At 40.5% G+C, this 24,545-nt stretch overlaps 1 protein-coding gene across 2 annotated transcripts in view; it reads left to right on the top strand.

The window, feature by feature from the left end:
- Positions 1-24,545, top strand: part of LOC132280209 (uncharacterized) — a 75,907-nt gene that overhangs the window by 11,477 nt on the left and 39,885 nt on the right. For both annotated transcript variants that reach the window (XM_059782381.1, XM_059782380.1), the window contains exon 4: positions 12,507-12,655. In XM_059782381.1, the coding sequence (XP_059638364.1) occupies positions 12,507-12,655 (149 nt within the window). The remainder of the gene's footprint in view (positions 1-12,506; positions 12,656-24,545) is intronic.

The raw sequence follows: 24,545 nt of genomic DNA, 5'->3' as shown, positions 1-24,545 counted from the left end.
GATGTTTCCACTCAATATTTTGTCTCGAATAAAATGACAATCAACTTCAATATGCTTAGTCCTCTCGTGGAACACTAGATTAGAGGCAATATGAATAGTTGCTCGATTAGCACAAAACAACGGAGAAGGGGTTTGAACTCCTGAACCGTGCTTACTAGATGTATGAGCCATTGCCCTATACTTGGCTTCTGCACTAGACTGTGCTACCATTGTTTGCTTCTTACTCTTCCATGGAACTAATTTACTCCTAAGAGGGCACAATATCCTGTAGTGGTCTTCTATCTGCGGGCGAACCAGCCCAGTCAGCATTTGTAAAACCTTCCACCTTAAGGTGCCCATTGGATTTATGCAACAACCCGAGCCCCGAAGCTTGTTTAAGATAACGAATAATCCGAACAACAACATTCCAATGCGGCACTCTAGGAGGTTCTACGAACCGACTCACTACACTAACTGTATATGAGATATCGGGCCGAGTAATGGTGAGATAAATTAGTTTGCGAACCAACCTTTGGTATCTGTCAGTTTTATTAAAATCCTAAGGCGCACCGAGGCGCTAGAGGTCTCTTGGAGCCTAGGCGCGAGGCGTTCGCCTGAGTGATGTGAGGCGCACAAGTAAAATTTTAAAACAATAATTCTCAGCAAAAATAACACAATTAAACAATGAACATCCAGTAATAAAAACACTAAATATATCACAATTAAACCAATAAAGCAACCAGTAAAATAGAACAATTAAACTAATAAAGCTCCTCTAAGAAAAACAGCAAATGGAAGATATTTAAATTCATAAGAAAGATTTGAAAGAGTATGCAGCAAAATTTAAATAATCTAGCTATTCAGCAAACAACATTCAGAAAGATGCATTCAAAATTTAAATAATCTAGCAAAATCCAGCAAACAGCATGCAGCAAAATTCAGTAAATTGCATTCAAAAGAAGAAAAAACAGAATACAACAACAAAAAAAAAAAAACAGAGACAGACAGCCTTCAAAGAAGAAGGGAGAAAAAAAAATTCAGCAAACAACTCAGAAGGAATGTTAACCATAAGACAGCCTTCAAAGAAGAAGGGAGAAAAAAAAACAAGAGAGATAGAGATCAGAGGAGGAAAAAGTCGGAGGGACATCAAACAGAGATTAAAAGAAAAAAAAGAAAAAAAGAAAAAGAAAAAGAGATAAGAAGTAGATGAAGAAAAGAAAGAAAGAAAGAACAAACTATTGATTTGTTGACTATTGATTACCATTTTTTACTTTTACTTTCCAAAAGCCCTTTTAGTTTCCAAAGCCTGTAAGTATATACTAATATATAATAATATAAACTGTAAAGGCAAACACATAACATATCTAAAAGGAAGCAGCACCTCATAATATATGAGGCGCGCTTCACAAAAGCCCCAAGGTGCGCGCCTATTATGAGGTGTGCTTCACAAAAGCCCCAAGGCACAGCCCAGGCGCACGCCTCGTGCAGGTCGCTTTTCCTGGGCTATCATGAGGTGCAACTGCTGCACCTGTAGGCGCCTAGCGCGTGCCCAGGAGCGCTTTTAAAAACACTGGTATCTGCCAAGGTCATCAAATAAATCACCTTCATCAATTAGAAGTTTTGTGTTTCGATCCATAGGAACATCGACTAGACGGCCACCTAACAAACCTGTTTCTTCTAACAAGTCCAACACATACTTTCTTTGAGACAAGCTGATACCTTTCTTTGATCTAGCAATCTCAATGCCCAAAAAATATCTGAGTTTGCCTAAGTCTTTAGTATGAAACTGATGTTGTAGAAACTCCTAGCAATGCTCGCATAATCATCACATGTGATAACAATGTCATCCACATACACTACAAGGAAAATGAAACCTACTCTAGTATGTTGATGAAATACTGAATGATCTGTCTGGCATCTGTGAAGACCAAACTCTAATGCAGCCTTAGAAAATTTACCAAACCAAGCTCTCGGAGATTGTTTCAAACCATAAAGGGCCTTCTTTAAGCAACAAACACTGTGTCGTTACTCCCCCTGAGCAACAAACCCTGGTGGTTGCTCCATGAAAACCTCTTCAACTAAGTCACCATGTAAGAAAACGTTCTTAACATCCAACTGAAACAAAGGCCAGTTACAATTAGCATCAATAGAAATGAGAACTTGAATAGACGAATTTTGGCAACAGGAGAAAAAGTCTCATCAGAATTAACACTATAAGTTTGTGTGTATCCCTTTGCAACAAGGTGAGCCTTCAAACGCTCAATGGAACCATTAGGAAGGTATTTGATAGTATAGACCCACTTACAACCAAAGGGTTTGGTACCAGAAGGCAAGGGAACAAGCTCCCATGTCTTATTACGATGAATGGCATCCATTTCATCTTCCATTGCTTTCCTCCAACCCGGATCAGAAAGAGCATCCTGCACAGTTTTTGGAACAAGAATAGCAGACAACTGGGATGAACAACAGGAGAAAGAGGGTGACAGAATTATATGACACATAGTTAGTAATGTGATGATGAGTGACACATGACCGAGTACCCTTATGTAGAGCAATGGGTAATGAGTCGGATACAGTAAACGGGGCCGGATCCATAGAATCCAAAGAAGGCGGGTGAAGCATGGTAGGCGGCTTGGGCCTGCGAGTGTAAACCTGTGAAGGAGCAGCAGATTGGGGAGGAGAAAGGCTAGGAGACAGTGAGGGAAGAGGAACAGGTGACAAAGATGACTCTGGAGTAATATCAATAGGAGAACTGCAATCTGAAAATATGGAACAGACTCGCAAAAAGAGACGTCAGCACTAGTGAAATTTTTCCTAAGGGTATGATAGTACTAATAACCCTTCTGAGTGCGAGAATATACAAAAAACACACATTTAGTGGCACAAGGGTCAAGTTTGTCGAAGCCTGGTCTGAGGTTATGGACATAACATACACACCTAAAGACGCAAGGAGTAAGAGGGAACACGGTGGAATCAGGAAAGATGACAGAATGAGGAGATTTTCCACTCAACACGGAGGATGACATACGGTTAATTAGATAACAGCTGGTAAGGACAACATCACTCCAAAATTGTTTAGGGACATGCATATGAAACAAAAGAGCACGAGCCACTCCCAAGAGATGACGATTTTTATGCTCAGCCACCCCATTCTGTTGTGGGGTATAAGTACGTGAGGTTTGATGAATAATGCCTTTAGCGTGAAAATAACTATCAAATGGATCAGAGGCATATTCTTTAGCACTATCAGAACGCAAAATTTTAATGGAACATTGAAATTGAGTTTTGATTTCTTTGCGAAATGTTTGAAATATGAAAAATAATTCGGAGTTGCATTAAAAACAACTAAGTCATACGAGAATGATCATCCACAAATGTCACAAAATAACGAATTTTATTTTATTTTTATAAGTAATCATCGATTAAAAGAGCGTTCAAAAGGGAAATGCGTCCCTAATACAAAAACGGAAGCTAAACCTAAGGACTATAGAGTCCAAAAGATCAACTAAGTTAACGGTAGAGGAGCAAGTGCTTCCTTTCACATAACAAAAAATAGAGCGAAGAATATGAAGTTTTAAGGTCGCCAAAGGCGATTCATTTCCTTCGAAAATTCTGCTATTCCTCTCTTTCCAAATACATCACCAAACACAGTGTGGAGCTATCCTCCAATAATCGCGAGCGTGCCTTCTCACTTGGCATCCTCTCCAAGCGTTAATCAGACCTTTGGAAGATTGAGGCATTACCCAATGCATGCCAAATAAGCCGAAGATGAGGTTCCAACAATCGTACGCCACAGGACAGTGCATAAGGATGTGATTCACAGACTAACCATCTTGTTTGCATAGACAACACCAATTAACAATGGTATTGCCTCTCTTCCTCAAATTGTCCAGCGTCAAGATCTTACCCCAGACGACAGTCCAAACAGATAATGCCGCTCTAATTGGAGCCTTAGAGCGCCATATAGTCTTCCATGGGAAAACAGGACCAGCGAAGTTGGAAAGGCATAGAAACATGGACCGGACATCAAATTTTCCATGGGAGGAAGGAATCCACAAAATGTCATCACTACCTCTGTCAACGGCCTCCTGCTGATACAACATATTCAGAATGGCACATACCTTATCCATCTCCCAATCCTGAAAAGAACGCCTAAAGCGCACATCCCACGTAATCCTACTGCTATCAAGCTGATAATAGTCAGCTACATAGGCGTGTCTATCGGCGCCTATACTATAAAGTTTGGGAAAGGAGCAAGACAACATCTGATCTCCACACTATAAATCCTTCCAAAATCGGACACATCTTCCATCGCGAACCCTGAATCTAATATGGGAAGAGAAGACATCCCAACCCTTTCGAATGAATTTCCACGCGCCAACGCCTCCCGCGATAGAAACTGGACGGGAAGACCAACCACTGCTCTCCTCCCCAAAATGACACGAAACAATCCTTCTCCACTGGCGATGTTGTTCCCTACCGAATCTCCTCAACCACTTTCCCAATAGAGCTCTATTAAAGTGAACCAAGTTTCGAATACCTAGATCGCCTAGCTTAAAAGGCTTGCAGTCTTGCTCCCATTTGACGAGATGATACTTGAACTCCTTGCCCCTTCTACCCTAGAGAAAGTCCCTTTGAATCTTTTCAATCCTTTTGGTGACAGAGCATGGTATTTGGAACAGATATAAGAAATAAGTGGGAAGGCACGAGAGAGTGCTCTTTATAAGAGTGACCTTCCCCCCTTTCGACAAATATTGCTTCTTCCACCCTGCGAACCTCTTCTCAAACCTATCAATTACAGGATCCCAACTCCCCACCCTTCTAGAGGAGGACCCCAAAGGCAGTCCCAAATAAAGAATAGGAAAAGCGCCCACCCCACACCCAAGAATTGCAGCTAAGGAGGAAATATCCTGAACATCCCCAACCGGGACAAGCACACTCTTGCCAACATTAACCTTCAGCCCAGAAACCGCCTGGAAACAAACAAGAATGCACCTCAAATATCTAAGTTGGGAAACATCGGCATCACAAAAAACCAAGGTATCGTCTGCAAACAGCAAATGAGAGATCTCTATCTGATGAGCTAAATCTCTGCCCACTTTGAAACCCCTGATAAAACCCAAATCCTTCGCTCTCCTCATTAGTTCTAATGACAATGAGGAAGAGAGAGGACGATAAGGGTTCTCCTTGTCTCAAACCTCGAGAACTCCCAAAGAAACCAGTAGGAGAACCGTTCACGAGAACAGAGAACTTGACGGACGAAATACATGTCTCGATCCATTTCCTCCACCTACTTCCAAACCCCATCATCTGGAGCAAGTAAAGAAGGAAACTCCAATTAACGTGATCATAAGCTTTTTCGATGTCAAGTTTGCATAACACGCCAGGGACCCCACTCTTCAACCTGGAATCCACACATTCACCTGCTATAAGAACATAATCCAGGATCTGCCGTCCTCCGACAAAAGCATTCTGGGACTCTGAAATAATTCCATCCAAAACATCATTCATCTTAAGAGCAAGAACCTTGGCAATGAGCTTATAAATGCATCCCACTAAGCTAATTGGTCGAAAGTCCTTAATATCAGAAGCGCTGCCCTTCTTAGGAATAAGGGCAATAAAAAAGGCATTTAATGACTTCTCGAAAATGCCATGAGAATGAAATTCCTGGAAAGTACCCATCACCTCACTTCTCATCACCTCCCAGCTCTCCATTAGAAACCGTATAGTGAACCCATCTGGTCCCGGAGCTTTATCACCGTTGCACCTCATCCTCTCTCCACAGCTTCAAACCATCCACACGGATTCACCCAATATGATTACTCCTTCTATGAGCATTAGCAAGCTTGTGAAAGAATTTCGTATTACGGTCCCCTTCTTTGAGCCATAAGGCCCGAGATTTCTGGTGCCACGAAATCTCCTCCATATTAGCAATCTCAGCAAAAACCACCTGGCACGAAGCTCTCCTAGAGCGCAGAGACTCCACATCCCGTCCCAACTCTTCAAGACGATTAATCTCAGTGAAGGCAGCAAGGACTCTATTTTTCCTCCATTTAGGATTCCCGAACCCCTCTTTATTCCACCTCTTAAGCTTAGTTTTAATGGTTCGAAGCTTCCTGGCTAACACAAAACTGAAGGAACCTGTGGCCATCGCCTTCTCCCACCAAAACTGGACTTTCCCTTGGAAATCCTCTGATCTCAGCCACATATTCTCGAAGTAGAATGGGGTGCACCGAGATCTCAAACCCTCGTAGTCTAGAACTAAGGGAACATGATCAAAGGTCACCTTTGCAAGGGCCGCCTGAACAACATCCGGGAATTTCTCTTTCCACTCCCTAGAAATCAGGAATCTGTCCAGCCTTGATAAAGTAATCGGGTCCCTGCCATTAGACTAAGTAAAGGCTGCCCTTTCCATTGGTAAATCAAAAAGAAAATAGCTATCAATAAAGTCTGAAAACTGAGTTATCTCCGAGGACCACCTACCCCCTGTGGATCTCTCGAACGGAGACCTAACAAAATTGAAGTCCCCACCTAGGCACCAAGGAAGAGACCACAGTCCCTTAACGTGGCAAAGCTCCTCCCAAAAGGAAGGTCTTTCACTGTCGATAAATGGCTTGTAGACCCCAGAAAATACCCACCCGAAATTGTCCTCCTCCATCTTGAACACGCAGGACATAGAGAAACTCCCCTTCCATATGTCCATCCTTAACAGCCACGTGCGATCCCACATAACTAGGATTCTGCCAAAGGTACTTGAAGTGTTCAGCGCTTCCCATTCCACGAACCTTCCTCCCCAAAGACTCTTAACCATCCTGTCAGAAATAGAGGCCATCTTGGTTTCTTGCAGACAAACGATATGGGCACTCCACTTCCTCACAGCTCCCTTCACCACCCTCCTTTTGTCTGGATCGTTGAGACCACAAACGTTCCAACTGATAATTTGTAGCCTCATTAAAAACTAGAAACAGTCATCTCCTGTCCTCCCCTTCTCCCACTCCTGGTCCTTCCCCTTTCCCTCGCCACCCCATCCTTCATTTCATGGTTGACATAAGAGATGAGATTGTTAACCTCCTGCTCCCCTTTCCAAGGCGTTAAAGATCTCCCACTATTAACCTCTTTTGTGCCCTGCATGTGCCCTGCAACCTCTCTCCCTTCCACAATTGCGTGAAGAATAGACAAGGCCTGATCACCTTTGCCCTCTGACGAGACACCTAATGCTTCACTGGTAACACTGATATTTGCAACTACCCAATCCTTGCCCATATCAGCATTCGTCTCTGATCCATTAGGTCGCCCAACAGCCAATGGTTCCACCAATCCCAGATTAGAGTGGCCTGATTCCAACCATGGAACTAATTCATTAGAGCATACTCGTTGGATGGAAGCTAAGACTTCGTCCTCCTCTTTTGCGCTATCCTTTCCACCAACATACAAATCCGTCTGCGAATCTGTAACCGTAACAAAGTCACCCGTACCATAAGCCACCAAACTGTGCGAATCAATCTCCCCTGACCCTCCAAGTGGCAAGTAGTTGAGACTTTTAAAGGCGACACAGACGCGGAGCTCTTTAAGCTGAGCCGCCACAGACTCCTCGGTCAGCCGAAGTTAAAGATCATGTCCCACACAAACCGTAACCCCATTGAACGGTTCCACTGCAGCACTGACACCTGGTTCAACATACCTAGAAAGAGAAGACACATAATCGTCCGAGCACATCCCCGACTCAACTTCCGGTACCGTTGACAGATCCGACAGCTCACATCCCTTCTCCATCCCAACACCACTCCTCAACACCCCACAAGGAGTAGAAGAAGAAGAAAGAGCATAAGGAGGGATCCGAGATTGAGTGGCAGAGGACATACCTTGGTCGATAGAAGTGGTGAATCGAGTGATCCACTTTTGTTTTTCATAACGGGTCAATCGATTACCATGGCGGTACAATTTTCCCTGATTGGTTCAATGTGCACCGTTAGGGCTTCTATTTTCCGACGATACAAGGGCAGAGATGAAAGGCCCTGTTGTGAATGCATTACAACAACACATGTCGTGTTGAAAAGTCTTGTCTTTTCCGCCATGGACCAATTTCTTCGTACAGATGGATGAAATGCAAAAGAGTTGCGCTTTGTTAAAGGATGGGCACGAGCATGGGCTAAGCTTCCTCCACTGGGCCTTAATAAGACAATTGGGCTGGGCTTGGTAAATGATAAGGAGATGGATAGGCAATTATTGAGGCCCCTCTGGACCTTCCTCTTAATCCCTTAAGAAACACTAGGCCCAAACCAAGACCTAAGACCATTAACCATGGGCCTATGGGGCCCATGCTTCAAACCAGGCCCATCGTTGGTACTTTCTATAGCATCTGAATGATCACATGGCCTGCCACATGGGAAGGCAGGCAGGCGACGCGTTGAGCTTCACGCGTCTCTGTCCTTGGGGATGAGAGGAAAGACGACTCTCATGTCTAGATCTCAGTTCCTCTAGCTGTGGTGGGAATCTAACATGTGAGCCGATGGAGGCTTTCGGAAGGATGGATGGTGATAATTCCTCCCTCAGAGCAACTTTAAAGGCCACTCTCTGATCTTTAATGAACGAAGATGAAATCTGGGATCACACCTTCATCAGAAACATAGGGAGTAACTCTCTCTCCTACCACCATATCGTCTGCCTCCACGTCTCTAAAACCCCGCACATATCCCTTATGGCTTCGAACAACATCTGACAGCGAAGATGAAGGAGCAACCCGTACATCACCACTCATCTTCCCCTTTTCCTTGCTCTCACCGCCGAGCATCCGACTGCAAAATACCAAACATCAATTAAAAGAGTTGCAGCGCCCCATGTCTTCTTACCAGAAATAAGAACTCTTTGTGCCTCTTTCTTCGATGGCAATTTGAACAGGAGAAGACGGTCAGGCAAGGTTGAAACCGTCACCCTACACGCAATCTTCCAAGTCTGCGTCGCCCACGTCTCAATCCTCTCGATACTTCCCACATCTCTATCGAAGCGTCCAACAAGGCAGGATTTCAAGACTGATTCTCGGCATGCCGTACTATGATGATCAACCCTAAAGGTCCTGCCCTCTTCAGTTGGGAAGCTTTCAACCTTGTCGTTGAGAATGAGGCATGGTAGTTTCACTACTTCAAGAAACGATCCCCCCATAAACCGTAGGAATGTTACCTTAGTTTCGCTTTCCAGAACTGAGACAAGTTGATCCTCAGATCCGAGATAAGTTGATCCTGAGATTCGAAATAAGTTGATCCTGAATTCAAAACGAGAGATCTGGAGATGCGAGACGAGTTGATCCGAAGATCCAAGATGATTTGATACGAAGATCCGAGACAAGTATAGAGTAGGGTATGATAAACCTACTCTGATACCATGTTGAAAGACAAATATCGAATTTTATTACTAGAAACATATTTTATTGGTCCCCATACATCCGAATGAATTAACTGAAAAGGACTAGACACACGATTATTGACTCGAGATTTTGAAAGATACACGATGATGCTTACCAAGCTCACAAGCTTCACATGACAAAGACAAAACATTACTTAGACTCGGGACTTGATGGTGCAAAACAGGAAGCGAAGGGTGGCCAAGACGACAATGCCACTAAAATGGGGATAAAGATGACTGGAGGGCTTTAGGGTGCTGCTCAAGATTGAAGTAATACAAGCCACCTACTTCATACGCCGTACCAATCTTCTTCTTCGTCTTGAGATCCTAAAAACAACTTGAGGGATAAAATGTAACGGAACAATGAAGAGTTTTAGTAATCTTACTAATAGACGTCAAACTAAAAGGAAATTGAGGAACATATAAAACAGAAGAAAGAGACAAAGAAGAGCTAAGATGAGTTGTCCCTAAATCTGAGACCTTAGATGATGAACCATTAGCAAGAGTAACACTTTGAGAAGGAGATAATAAATGAAATTCAGATAAAAGGTGAGAACTACCGGTCATATAGTCTGATGGTCCGGAGTCGATAATCCAAGGCCTGTTAGAGGAAGACAAGAAAAATGCAGGCGTACTACCTGATTGGGCGAAAGAAGCTCTGGAAGATGAGGTAGGTGCATGTTGCTGAGACATAAGCTGCACATACTCATCATGTGGGATAGTGATCATATCGGACTCAACAACCTGGTGAGAATCAGTACGTGGAGCTTGTGGAATTAAAATATCCTCTTTATAGGACACCTGATTTGCATGAGCAGATGGTTTCGGTTTACCATGAAGATCCCAAAAGTAATTCACAGTGTGATTAGACAGACCATAATGAGTACATTTTCTGGATTCTCTGCCACGGCCACGACCCCCCTTGAGTCACGGCCACCATGTGTAGAACGACCGCCACGGTCTCCACGAGAATTATTGAGTCCACTCTGAGAGACAGCTAAAGCTGAATGTTCACCGCCATTATTAGTGTGTATAACTGAAGTGCCACGAGAGAGAGTAGCTCGCTGGAGTCGGGAAAATACCTCAGGAAGAGATGGAAGACTGGGGCTGCCCAAAATCTGTGCATGAATCGGCTCATATTTTGATGACAAGCCAGTGAGAAACCGAACAACATTAAACTCTGCATGTTGTTGTTGCATACACTGAACATCAGAGGTGATTGGTTGATACATATTCAGTTCTTCACAAATTCCCATTACTTTGGAATAATATGCTCCTAAACTTTGATTGCCTTGCTCAAGACTGAAAAACTGCTTACACACTTCATAGACACAAGTGATATTGCCAGTTCCAGAATACAATTGCTTGAGACGATCCCAAATGTCTTTGGCAGTGTCTAGATAGAGTAAAGTGGAGCTAATCTCAGGTTCAATGCTGATTAACAATAGGGAAATTATTTGAGCATCGTGTTGTTCCCATTTGCTGAAATTTGGATCATCTGTTTTTGGTTTATCCTTACTGAGATGGCTGCCAAGGCCTCTAGCTTTAAGAGAAAACTCTACTGATTTGGCCCACAGGATGTAATTTTTGCCATTAAGCATAACAGAGGTCATTGGAGGGTTGAATGAGGTGGTGGAGGAAAAAAGGTCAGAATTTGATGCCATGATAGGAAGGATGGTGTAGATTCAAGACTGAAATTGCAGGGACAGATAACCAGAGAAGAAGAGGACCAAAAAAAAAAGAGAAAAAAACCTGGAACAAAATATTCTTTTCACGTATCCGGGGCGGATCGGATCAGAAAACTGGATCAAGTCGGCTTGCTCCAAATGGGTCAAAGTGGATAGTAAATCTGGATAAGATTATTCATACTTGGAACAAGCAATCTTCACAACCAAACACACCATCTTCTCCAAACTAAGGTACGATGTTCAGAAAAAAAGAGAGGCAACCACTGGTGTTTGTGTATATATATATGGCGATGACGAAGATGAACTGAGATGATGGGCTGAATCAACGACGAGAATAATGATAGGCTCAGACGACAACCAGCAATCAGAATGAAGACAATACAACAGATTTGATCTCCATCACGATTTCGATCTCTACGAGATGCAACAACTGTGATCACAAACACAATTTCAATCTCCCTCACCCACGATATCGTGTTGCTCTGATACCATGTTGTGATTAGGATTTCTGAAGGAGAGAAGAAGATGGAGAACTTAGAAAAAAACTGTATTGGAGAGCCGCCCACTCTATCTCATTCTTTCTTCTTATATATAGTTGTGTACAAGGGTAAATAGACAATACAAAGACTAAATTACCCCTATGGGGTAAACCAATTACATGTGTGTTCTAATATGACTATTCCAACAATTACGAAGATTGCTGAAATGCTTTTGAATGCAGCATGAATTTCCTTCTTCGATCGTGGTAGGTAATAACTAGCACTATCTTTTTACAGTTTCTAAACTAAGCTAGAAATTCATATAAAAGTTACAACCTACAGATTTGTTTTACAAAATTTTCCAACCTAAGTCCTATTGACCTAACAACCCTTGATCTATTTTGGGCATTTTTATCATTGACATCTTTACAGATGATACACAGGTTTCTGAAGGTGTTTTGTGATTTGTCGGTAATTTATAATTGATACACAGGTAACGTATAAATATGGAACTCATAAGTGACTGGCTCTATGAGCATTTCATTTTCTATTTTTGATCATGAAATTACATAATAAAATGAATACCAGAATAGATTATTGAATCAGTTGAATTAGGCATTCTTACAAATACTGTACACATTGGTGTAGATCTGTGGCCTGTTTGGACTTAGTTGTATTCTTTTGTTGTTCTATATATTTTAATCAAACTTGCTGTTAAAAATCCATTTTCAGCATCATCTAAATTAATTGAGTAATTGGTTTTTCATGTTGCATAAGTTGTATGGCATTTTTTTTTGGATTTCCCCTTGAATTTCTCGTGAGCTTGTTACTTTTCATGAACTCTTGTTATCACATCTTTAATGCTCTAATTGTTGAAAACATGCGTTTGATTTAGTTGTTCATAAACTCGTCATTAATTTATGTCCTTCATTATTTACTTCTATTTGGACGCTGTTACCAGTCTCAAGATATCAACACGAGGACAGTAAGAGGGCAATCATAAGGCTGGAGCAGGCTGCTCATTCTTCTATGCAAAGAGTTATTGCATCTCGGGGAGCATTTGCTGTTCTATATGGCCGCCACTCAAAGCATTATATCAAGAGACCTGAGGTATGTTGCAAAGCCTTACCGGATCTATTTGGGGTTTACCTATAAGAATCTTTAATCCATTTTCTCGTCATTTCTTCCTATGTAAGACCTGTTGGATATATCTATTAAGTTCACTTATGGTTCAAACATATATATATTTTTAGTTTGTGGTTGTTATAATGACAATAAGCTTTTTGAAATGCAAGGAAGTGGTGTATTGCATACACATTTTTGATCTTTGTGGAAGATGATGCACTTGCTACATGCCAATATTTAGCAAATTAAATAGAGGGTGACCTTTGTCAACTTTTATTGAAATAATGAGTATAATATCTATACAGATGATGAGTAAACAATTGTTAAAATAATGTGAAGTCACTCTGAAAGCCCAATAATACTTAATATTAGCATGTAGTGACCAACAAATGTTCACACAAATTCATACAATCGTGTTAGAATATGTGGGATTATACGAAATATGTTATAATATTCTAGAGTGGGGTTTTACAGTAATTTCTCACTCATCCAACAACATATAATACAAATGGGTGATGGGAGTAATTAATTATTATTGTCAACCCTTATTCATATTTCCTTCTCTCTCTTTTAATCCTAAAATCACAAGTATCAATTTCCACCTTGGTACCAGAGCATCCGATTCGGATTCCGAAGCGATCATAGGAGTTTGCAGCACGTAAGAAATCGTCGAGGGTGTGCTAACATCATCGTCAGTGCTGACATCAGCACCTGTGCGGCCAAACTCCATGGAAATTACATGGTTCTATTCGCCTGTTTTTTGTTCTAAGAGCTATGTTGGTATTTTTGAAGTTGTTTGAGGTCATTTGATGGGTGTTTTTTATTTTTGAAAGATTTATAGAATTTTGGGGCTGTTTTTGTTGATCTGATATTTCCAAGTTTTTGGTTGAATTTTGAATAAATTTGGTTCAGAGGGGTGCATTTAGGACCTTGGAATCCTCTTGCTTGATATCATTGCAAGGTAGTTGCAATACGGCAAATTTTTTTTTTGCCCTCTCCATGCTGTGGCTGGCAAAGTGACCTCTCTGGTACATTTTTTTTGTTTACAGTAGTTGTATTCTGGTAGTTCATCACTGCTTGTCCTATTCAGACCTTGTGAGAATGTATTTGGAGCTTTTGGCAATGCTTTGTTTGACAAATTGACGAAGCTGTCTTTTTCATTCCTTTGGAAATTTTTTAGCTGATTAGGTTGTTTTTTTTTTTTTTTTTTTTTTTTTTTTTTTTTTTTTTTTCCCACTGCAGATAGATAGTGTGTTTTGTGTAGACCGGTTGGAGGGGTGTTGAGTCGTGTATTGGAGATAATTCTTCTCTTCAAGTTAGCACAGTGAAACCAGATGGGAGTAGTTATTTGGATTGATAATGATCATATTTTTTTCGTTTAAGACTCGTGGATTTTATGAATATCCGACTAGACTAGAGTGAATATGCAGTCAAAACCATTGGACCCATCTTAGGGTCAACTGGTCTCTGAAAATTCTTAATGATGTCTTTGCTGCTTCATTTGATGCAACCAGATATTGGCTGTGGTAATCTTCTCCTTGACACTGCTCATGCCATCAGTTCAGCTATTGCACATACTTTACTTGCAGATTGGGAATGATGGTAAGGTCTATGAAGTGAGGAAATTTTTTCATAATAAGCAAAAAAGGTCAATGAGACCAAACAGAAGAGAGATGTCTATCTGTAAGTACTATGTCGAGTCTAATAGTCTGTGGCAGGAGTTAAACTATTACCAGGTCAAGCATATTGCAGCAAGTGATGGTCCCAAATTGCAGAAGTTTATTGTGAAAGAATGATTGTGGTGAAGGTTGGCTATAGTAAGAGTCAAGATATTGCAGTCTGCAGACTCAAGAAAGCACTTTATGGGCTTAGTCTCCAAGGATATGGTTTGATAGATTTCAGAAGGTTGTGGTGAAGTTTGTGTGATGTTGTGGACTGAATTTGTTGCGGGTCGCAACGACCCGATATATAAGGGTGCTTAAGGTTTGGGGTGTGATATTGTGAGACACTGAAAATCGCATAAAAGAGTGAACGAGAGCTAGGGCTTGGGGGCTGAAACTTGTAATCTCCAGATTTTCGCATAGTGAACTTTCGCCGGATCTTCGTCGTGGATGTAAGATTTGTCGAATCATGCTAAATCTGTGTTCTTTGTGTGTGGTGTGTTTACTTTCTGTCGTGTTTCGTGATTGTAGCTTGGGTTCACTGCGTTTGTTGTAACAGTTTGGCTATACTAAGAGTCATGTAGATCATATTATGTTCATCAAGCGAGTAAGAGGCAAGATTACAATACTTGTTGTTTATGTGAATGATGTAGTAGTGACAGGTGATGACTTTAAAGAAAGTATCCAGATTGAAAGTTCAATTAGCCAGGGAGTTTGTATTAAGGATTTGGGAAATATGCACTACTTCCTTGGAATTGAACTTGCTAGATCAGACAAGGGCCTCTCTTTATTTTTGAGAGGAAGTATATTCTTGGACCGCTGGTAACTTTGTTTCAGGGATTTCCCTTCACATAACCATTTTGACATGTCACGACATGGGTCTGGTACAAGATATGCGTTCGACATGAACCCGAGTTAGATACCTCCATCCTCCAACATGGAAAGAAAAAACCCAAATTTAATAGTAGATGTTAGAGTTTGTCTTAGCTTGGTATTACTGTTATAATGTTTATAGTTTAGGGGCATTATTGTAATTTACTTATTTCAATATATATATATATATATATTTAGGAGAGGTGGTGTAGAAACCACCCTAACAACCATCAAATTCTATTTCTTAATCATTTTTTTTTTTTTTTCCCTCTCTCCTCTCTAACTCTAGCGACACATGCACACAAACTTCAACGGTAGAAATGAGAATCCTATCTATGAGATAGATGGAAATCCTTTCTTTTATCACATCGCATTTAATTTGAGTAATAAATTAGTATAATCCAATTTTTCGTGAAGGCAGAAATTTAGAGCCTTGTGGCTAAAGGAGGGGGATCGTAGTACAAGGTTCTTCCATAAACTTGCTAATGCCCATCGATGGGGTAATCATATTTGGAGGATTTCGGTCGAAGGGGATTTGTTGCAAGGATGAGGAGGTTTTTAGAGGAATTGCCTCTTTTTATCAGAAGTTGTGAAGTTGTTCACTGAGACTTCTTGTTGGAGACTTTTACTTGTGGCGCTTTAGTTCAATTCGAATTCTGGTGAGAGTGCCAAGTTAAAAAGACCTCTTTTTTGAAGAGGACGCGTTGAAGGCGGTGAAGAGCTATAGTGGGGACAAAGTCCTGGGTCTTGATGGCTTCTCCATGAGATTCCTTTTAGAGAGCTGGGAGGTGGTTAAGGTGGAGGTGATGGGAACTTTACACGCCTTTCACTCCCAGGGTCATTTTGAGAAAGTCTAAATGTCACGTTCATTACCTTTTATCCCCTGGTGGGTTGCATTTATAAATTAATTACTGAAGTTATTGCTTTGAGATTGAGGGAGGTTTTGGATGGGGTCATTTCGAATTCTCAAAAACTTTTTCGTGGGAGGTCGTCAGAGTCTTGATTCAATCCTTATTGCTAGTGAGTGTGTGGACTCTAGATTGTGCAGTGGGGCTCCTGTGCAAGTTGGACATTGAAAAGGCTTTTGATCATGTTAGTTGGTGCTTTCTTCTTTATTTGTTGGAGAGGATGGTTTCAGAGAGAGATGCAGGAGGAGAGACGCTCCTAGTCACCTGGAGATCTCCCATTTGACGCTTGCCGATGACACTTTGGTTTACTATGATGCATACGTGTCTCAATTTATGATCTGGTTTCAAGATGTTTCTTGGTTGAAGGTGAACGTGGGAAAAAGTGTTTTGGTTCCAATTGGGGAGGTTCCTAAGATCTCCAATCTTGCTGACATCTTGGGTTATTGCATTGGCCCTTATTCTATTCCTTATTTGGGCCTTTTACCTCTCGTGCCGCTGTCGAGGAGAGTGGGAAATTGGGATCTCGTGGTGAAGAGGTTTGAGAGGAGGTTGGTAGTGTGGAAGAAGCAGTATCTTTCGAAAGGTGGAAGAGCCACTTTTGATAAGAGCACTTCGTTGAGCCTTCTTACTTGTTTCCTATCTCGTTTTTAGATTTCCTCTTCTGTGGCTGAGAGGAGTTCAAGCATCATTTGGTTAATTGGGAGCAGGTGTGTAGTCTAATCCGGCTGGGTGGTTTGGGGATCAGACTAGTGCCTTTTAATAAGGCCTCTTGGGAAGTGGTTATGAAGATTTGGGGTGAAGAAGCACGTACTATGGAGGAGGGTGATTGTGAACAAAATTTGGGAGTCTAGAGGTGGCTGGTGCTCTCTTGAGGGGTTTGGAAATTCATTAGGAAGGGATGGTATGATTTTTCTAAACACATCACATTTCGAGTCAAGGATGGCAACAAGATTCATTTTTTGGAGGTTTCTTGCTCTCTCTTTACAGACTATTCAGGATTGCGACAGACAAACATGCCTTGGAGCTTCACTACTATCGTCTTGATAGCAGGAGAATGTCCTGGGCGTTTTTCGACTCATTTTCAGGATTGGGAGATTGAAGGAAGCCGTAGGTTTTTTTGGAGGAGTTGTATCGCTTCAGATTGTGGGTGGTGTTCCTGACTGTGGAGTGTGACTTCCCTCTTCCCATGGTCACTTTGAGGTTCGGTCACTCTATAGGTGTCTTACGGATGCTCCAGGGGATTCGTTCCCGTGGAAGGCTATTTGGTGTTCTAAGCGCCCCCTCCCTCCCCTCCCTTAAGGTGGCTTTCTTTGCATGGACTTCTGTGTTGGGGAAGATCTTGATCCAAGATAATCTTAAGAGGATGAGACATGTGGTCAACTGTTGTGGCATGTGCAAGAGAGATGACGAATTGATTGACCACCTTCTTTTGCATTGCCCAGTGGCTCGGGATTGCTAGGTTTTGATGTTAGGTTCGTTTGGAGTTAAGTGGGTTATGCCCAGGTCTTCAAGTGGCTTGGAGAGGTTGTATAGTGGGGGCCCAAGCTCGTAATTTTTGGAGGGCCATGCCTTTGTGCGTCTGGTGGTGTTTATGCCTCGAAACAAATAGGAGATCCTTTGAAGAGAAGGAGACTCATATTGGTGTGTTGAAGTTCTCCATTATTAGTACTCTTTTTTGTTGGGTTCTTGTGTGAAATTGTATTATCCATAGATGAGATAGTTGATTTTTTGGACTCTTGGAGTTTAGATGCCCTATTTGGCCTTTTGTAGCTTTTGAGGGAAGTGATCCCCTTTTGAATGCATTTTAATACAATCTTATTTATTAAATAAAAATTAGTTTAATCTTGCAAAACAACTGACATAAAACATTACATTTATAATAAACATATATGGTCATAGGTTGTCTAGGCAGCTCTCTCTACCTAGGAATTCTAAGCTCCAATGTCTTTTGAGCAATGGTGGCTGGAATATGTAGATTTTACAAGATGATACCTTCAGTACTTTCAAAGAATTTCTCCATTCTGTCCGCCTACGTGGTGGTGCTGATAAAATGCTGTGGGAGGATGGCAGATTCACTTTCAAGAAGGCCTGGCTTAGCTGCAGAGTGTCCTATGAATCTGTTGAATGACATGAGATTTGTTGGGGTAAGTGAAGGCCTAGATGGTCTGTTAATGCAATTTTTGTGATGTTAAATAGGCTTCCTTCAATGGCCAATTTGCAAAAGAGGAAAATATAGCTTGCTCCTAGATGTACAAACTGCTGGCATGCTGTTGACAACAGAGATCACTTGTTTTTCTCCTGTCCATTTGCCCGGATTTTGTGGAGATGGTTAGGAGAGATCCTGAATTGGGAGATGCCTTCTTTCACTAAGAACTGTTTCATGGAGTGGTACCACTGGTACTGGCAGAGGCATCAGTCATCTAAAATTCTTTGAAGTTTGTTTGTTGCTGTACTTTGGGGTATTTGGCAAGAAAGGAATGCTAGGTTTCATGGTCCTACTCATTCCTCCCCAGGAGATGTGGGAAAGACTATGTTGTTTGAAGTGTTGGATATCCACAATGCCTCTCTAAATGATTTGCATAGCTAGGGGTGTTTGCTTTTTCTTTGTGTGTATTGGAAGTGGGCCTTCTCAAATTGGAGGGACATTTTCTTTCTTTTATTCAAAGGGAATGTCCTCTGTGCACCTGTAACTCTGGTTTTTTATTTTAATATAACACCATTTATGATAAAAAAAAACATACATGTATTTAAAATGCACATGTCAATATACCCGTAATCAACTTCTGATCAAATAACATTGTATATTAAGTGGTGAAGGATTTAAATATTAAATATCCAAGTTACATCCTCTCTAATAGCTTAAGCTTTTAGAGTAGATGGTGGTTAACATGGTATCATAGCCAAAGGCCTCAAGTTCAAACCGCAGTCACCCTGATAATTAAAATTGAAACACATGTTGAACCAAAAAGAAGGCCGCACGTGAGGGGGTGTGGTGAAGGATTTGAATATTAAATATCCAAGTTACACCCACTCTAATAGCTTAAGCTTTTAGAGTAGATGGTGGTTTACACTAAGATTTGAGATTTGAGTAGGTCTGACATGAACATACGTACCTACATCCGATACACTTACCCTAGTTTGGGTAACATTGGGTGAAATAATAGGTATGCTATGATGTAGACTAGCACTAGCAAATTCAACTTATTGAAGCTAACCACCACTAGAATGGTGAAGGTACTAAGTAGATTAGGTGAGATACCAGAGATTGGTGGCTACACTTATATATCCATTTCCTCGTCCAAACATCGCATATGCAATGTAAGTTGCTAGTGGAAAAAGAAATAAGAAACTTTTATCTCCCCCTCTCATTCCTCACTTTTTTTTCATCCTCTCTCATTACAACATTTTTTTTCTATCATAAACTCATTACAGATTCTCTATCTCCCCCCTCTCATTAAAATGATTTTTTTCTTCTCTCTACTCATTATCGCTATCTCACTCCATCTGGACCCACTTTTATCAAATTTTTATTTGGGTGTCATAAGTTTATTGGAAGCTACGTGATTGAAGAATTTGTGGAGCATTGGACCAAATTTTTTAAAATATTAAGTTCTATTGTTATTTAACTAAAATTATTTTATAATCGTATTATTTCTTGCTATCAGTATAATTTGTCTGTGATCATTTTTATTTATATAATTGAATTTGCCTACTAGAAAGTATGAATTGGGATATGAAAAACTAATTCAATCTAAAAAAAGGAGTTTTGATAATTTTGTTACAACTATAATCAAGACATAACAAAAAAATTCAAGTGAAAATTCAAGAAATGAACGAATTAGAAGATTAAACAATAGTGAAAGAAAAGGAGATTATGGACTTTATTCATAATGATAATCAAATGTGTGATAAAAAAAATCTTTATGAAGAACAACAAAAAAAAAAAAAAAAAAAAAAAAAAAAAAAAAAAAAAGAAGAAGAAGAAGAAGAAAGAGGAAGAAGAAATTGAAACAAAAAAAAAAAGAAGAAAATTTTAATAAAAAATTATATTCTATTTCCAAAAAAATGAATTCTTTAATACAAGAATCCATCTCAAAAAGCAAGAATAGTGATCTTTAAAATAAAAATTATTAATTACTATTTAATTTTAGTATATTATATATTAAAGGCCATTTTATATTTTTCGCCTAAGGCCTCGAATTATATTGAGCCGCCCCTATTAGAAACATCACTCATGATCTCCTGGCGATACAAGAGCTCCAAAAAGCCAATAGCATCCATAAATCTCCCAACCCTAAAAATGCCTCAAGAAACGAACATCCATATTGTTCTCCCACTATGAAGGCGATAGCAGTCGACCACCAAAGCCTGACGATTTGAAGCAATTCGGAAAAGTCTAGGGAACGTGAGCGCTAGAGAACGATCACCACACCAAATATCCTCCCAAAAGCGGATTCCCCTTCTATCCCGAACTCGGAACCTAAAAAAAAAAAAAAAAAAAAAAAATAAAAGGAAGAAGAAGAAGAAGAAAAGAAAAAGAAAAAATTGAAACAAAAAAAAAAAAAAAAGAGGAAAATGTTAATAAAAAATTATATTCTATTTCCACAAAAATGAATTATTTAATACAAGAATCCATCTCAAAAAGCAGAGGAGTCACGGTTAGGACCGTCTTCTGCACCAATTGTTGTTTTACCTCGTCGCTTATAAACCAGCCCATGTTTAAACCTTGTGAAAATAAGAAGGATTACTACTAAAGTCATGAAGATAAGAAAAGGAGGGCGAAGGAGAAGGAACATGAGTAGTTTGGAAAAAATATTGTTTTTCAACAAAGACAACATTATGAGAGGTACGCATGCGATGGACAGAAGGATCATAACACAGAAAACCTTTTTGATGAGATGCATACCCAAGAAATGCACAACGAGCAGATTGAGCAGATAATTTGTTCCGTTCTTGTGCAGGTAGATGGACATAACAAACACAACAAAAAACACGCAGTTGATTATAGTTGGGATGAGTTTGATGCAAGCGAAAATATGGAGATTGATGTTGAAGCTTTGAAGAAGGCAATCTATTGATAAGATGTGCGGTTGTGGAAAGTGCTTCCAGCCAAAAATGAGCGGGTACTGATGCATCAAGAAGTAGGGTCCGAGTAACATCCAAAAGATGCTTATTTTTCCTCTCAGCTACTCCATTTTGTTGAGGAGTAGATGGACAAGTTAACTGGGAAATGATTCCTTCATTTTGAAATTCATTTTTCATATATTCGCCTCCGGAATCGGAACGAAGAATTTTGATGGACGTGGAAAATTGATTTTTTATGTAAGCCAAAAAACGCTTAGGCATCAAAAACTCCAGATTTAGAATGCAAAAAATAAATCCATTTGTGTCGACTATAATCGTCTTTTTTTCCCTAGTTGGTACTCACACACACTTGTCTCTTCTGAGACTTGAACCCTTGACCTCCCTTTGGAAAATAACCGCTACGCCATTGGCCCGTTGGTGTGTCGACTATAATCGTCGATGAAGGAAACAAAATATTTGTGACGAGAATGAGAGGGAAATGGAGCATCCCCCCAAACATCAATATGAATCAAATCGAAGCATTTTGTTGTAGTGTCACCATGAATTGGAAAAGGAAGAGTCTTACGTTTACCCAATTTACAACTACTACAATCAAATGAGATATCATTGAAATACACAGGGTCTTTATTAGAAAACAAACCAGATTTCAACAAGAACAACAATCTTTTGGCATTAGGATGCCTCAATCATTTATGCCACATCTGATATGACGTACTAGAAGAAGGACAAAATAATGAAAACAAAGATTTATTCCTAGGATAGCTAAACAAGCTTAGAGGAAACAGCCTTGCACATTAGGTCCCTTCCCGATCACTTTCCCCGACTCCTGATCCTGCACAATACATCCAGATGTAGAAAATGAGACTTTGCTGTTGTTATCAACCAATTGACCGACATATATAATATTAGAGGTCAAACGTGGTGTATATAAACATTATGTAATGGCAAAGAATGGGGGATATTACCAACTGACTTAATTGGAAGATGTTCTCCATTAGCAGTATGAATTTGCACATTTCCCATATATGGTTTCACATTAGTGAGATGTGTTGAGGAAGCACTAGAATCAACATACCAAATAGATTAGGAAGTAGTTTAACCTCTGAGACCAAGAGCAGAAAATGCAGAATGAATCATTTGTTGCACTACCTCTGGAGTTAAGGAACTAGAAGCAGTAAAAGCTAGAGGAGTCTGCATAGTCATAGGAGCAGAGGGAGAACTGTTAGCATTTATGATACCACGATTTATGGTATAACTTACCATAATAGCCGAGATATGATAGGCCCAAATCATGGGATGTAAGATTGAGAGTGGGGCTGCAAAGTTAAGAATCCTAGAAGGAGTCCTATTAATGATGTAAACAGCGGTAAGAACTGCATGTCCCCAAAATGACTCGGGAACTTTCATGCCAATGCAGATTGCTCTGGCTAAGTCAAGGATGTGGCGATTCTTTCTCTCAGAACGACCATTCTGTTGAGGAGTTTTAATATTAGCCAGCTGATGTGCAATCCCAAATTCTGTACATAACCGTTGTACCTCCCCATAAGTGTACTCTGTACCCTGGTCAGATCGGAATTTTTTAATGGTACGACCAAATTGAGTCTGAACCATTGTCATAAAATTTTTAAAAATGGTGTATACCTCATTTTTGGTTTTCATAAGATAAACCCAAGTAACACGACTATGATCATCAATGAACAACACGAAATATCGAAATCCAAGACTAGAAGTAACTGGGCAAGGACCCCACACATCTGAGTGAACAAGATCAAAAGGTGTTAAAGCAGATTTATTACTACTAGCAAGATAATTGGAACGAACATGTTTAGCCATATGACATGTTTCACAGGATAAATCTGACACTGCCACGTTACAAAATAAGGAAGGAAATAAATGTTTCAAATAACCAAAAGAAACATGTGCCAACGCATAAGCTGGGCTTTATTAGATGAAACAATATTAGAAAATGAAGCTGAATGTGCTTGCGGTGACAAAGGAGCATCCAATAGGTATAAACCGTCCACTTCACGCCCACTGCCAATCGTCCATTTCGACACCAGATCCTGAAAAATACAATGAGAGGGAAAGAACGTTACACTACAATTTAATTGTTTGGTAACGCTACTAACAGAAATAAGATTTGTAGTCAACTTTGGAACATGAAGTGTATTTGACAAAGTTAATGAAGGAGTAACTGATATGTGACCCTTCCCAGCAATGGAAGATGGAGAGCTATCCGCAAGGCGGACCTTGCGTTAGCCAGAGCAGATACTATAAGATTGGAAGAGTGAGGACATACCAGTCATATTGTCTGAAGCACCAGAATCAATGATCCATGGTGTTGAAGATGTAGATACGCTATGTGCAGACGCAATAGTACCTGAGTGGGCATAAGTGGAGGTTGGCTGAGATGATGCCTCCATTTGGTTGGAGAATTGCTTGAACTTGTCCAAATCAGCTTGAGTTAAGGTAACTATGGCAGAAGATGTAGAGGCAGGGTTGTCAGGAGTTGACAACGAGCCTGGTTGTGTAACAGAATGTGCAGAGGATCGAGGCTGTTTTTTCTGTTGCGGTGGACGTCCATGTAGAGCATAACAATGAGATTTGATGTGACCAATTTTTCTGCAATGGTCACACCATCCACGTTGTCGTCCCAGAGGAGGACCGGTGGTAGTGCTCTGAACTGACTGGGATGGTGAAGTTCCTGAAAGGTTGGGAATCCGAACTGCCATAGCAGAACGATCAACAGAAGCAACACCTAATGGATGAGTCCGGCGGTTCTCATCTGACAACACATAGGAATATGCATCCTCAAGAGTAGGGAATGAAGATAAGCCTAATAAATGAACACGAGCATACTCAAACTCGTCGTTCAACCCGGCAAGAAACTGAAACACTCGATTCTTCTCCACAATTCCTACATATAAAACTGCATCATCTGGATCCTTCCAAGAGTGGAAGGAATCATAATATGACATCTCCTCCCAAATAGCACGAAGCTTGGCGATGTAACCTGAAACTGGTAAGTCACCCTGAGAAATCCTGGTGATATCTCGCCCCAGCTGGAAAATTCGTGCATTATTCTGCCTCTGAGAATAAGTGCGTTGAACTGAATCCCAAATTTGCTTAGCAGTCTTCATAAACATATAGCCAACAGCTATGTTTGGTTGCATTGAATTGACTAGCCAAGACATAACCATAGCGTTATCTACAAACCACTGTGGATATGCCTTCTCTGACTTAGCTGGCTTTTTCTCAGAACCAGTAATATAGCCAATCTTGCCTTTGCCACTAATGAACATCTTGGCAGACTGTGCCCAAATCAAATAGTTGGAACCATCCAACTTC

This window comes from Cornus florida, unplaced genomic scaffold (genome assembly GCF_030987335.1).
Source record: "Cornus florida cultivar Cherokee Brave unplaced genomic scaffold, ASM3098733v1 CherokeeBrave_3.0.0_Hap2_Chr10, whole genome shotgun sequence".
In the NCBI taxonomy this organism is placed as follows: domain Eukaryota; kingdom Viridiplantae; phylum Streptophyta; class Magnoliopsida; order Cornales; family Cornaceae; genus Cornus; species Cornus florida.
Note: the sequence above shows the minus strand (reverse complement) of the source record. Positions and strands in the feature narration are given on the sequence as shown.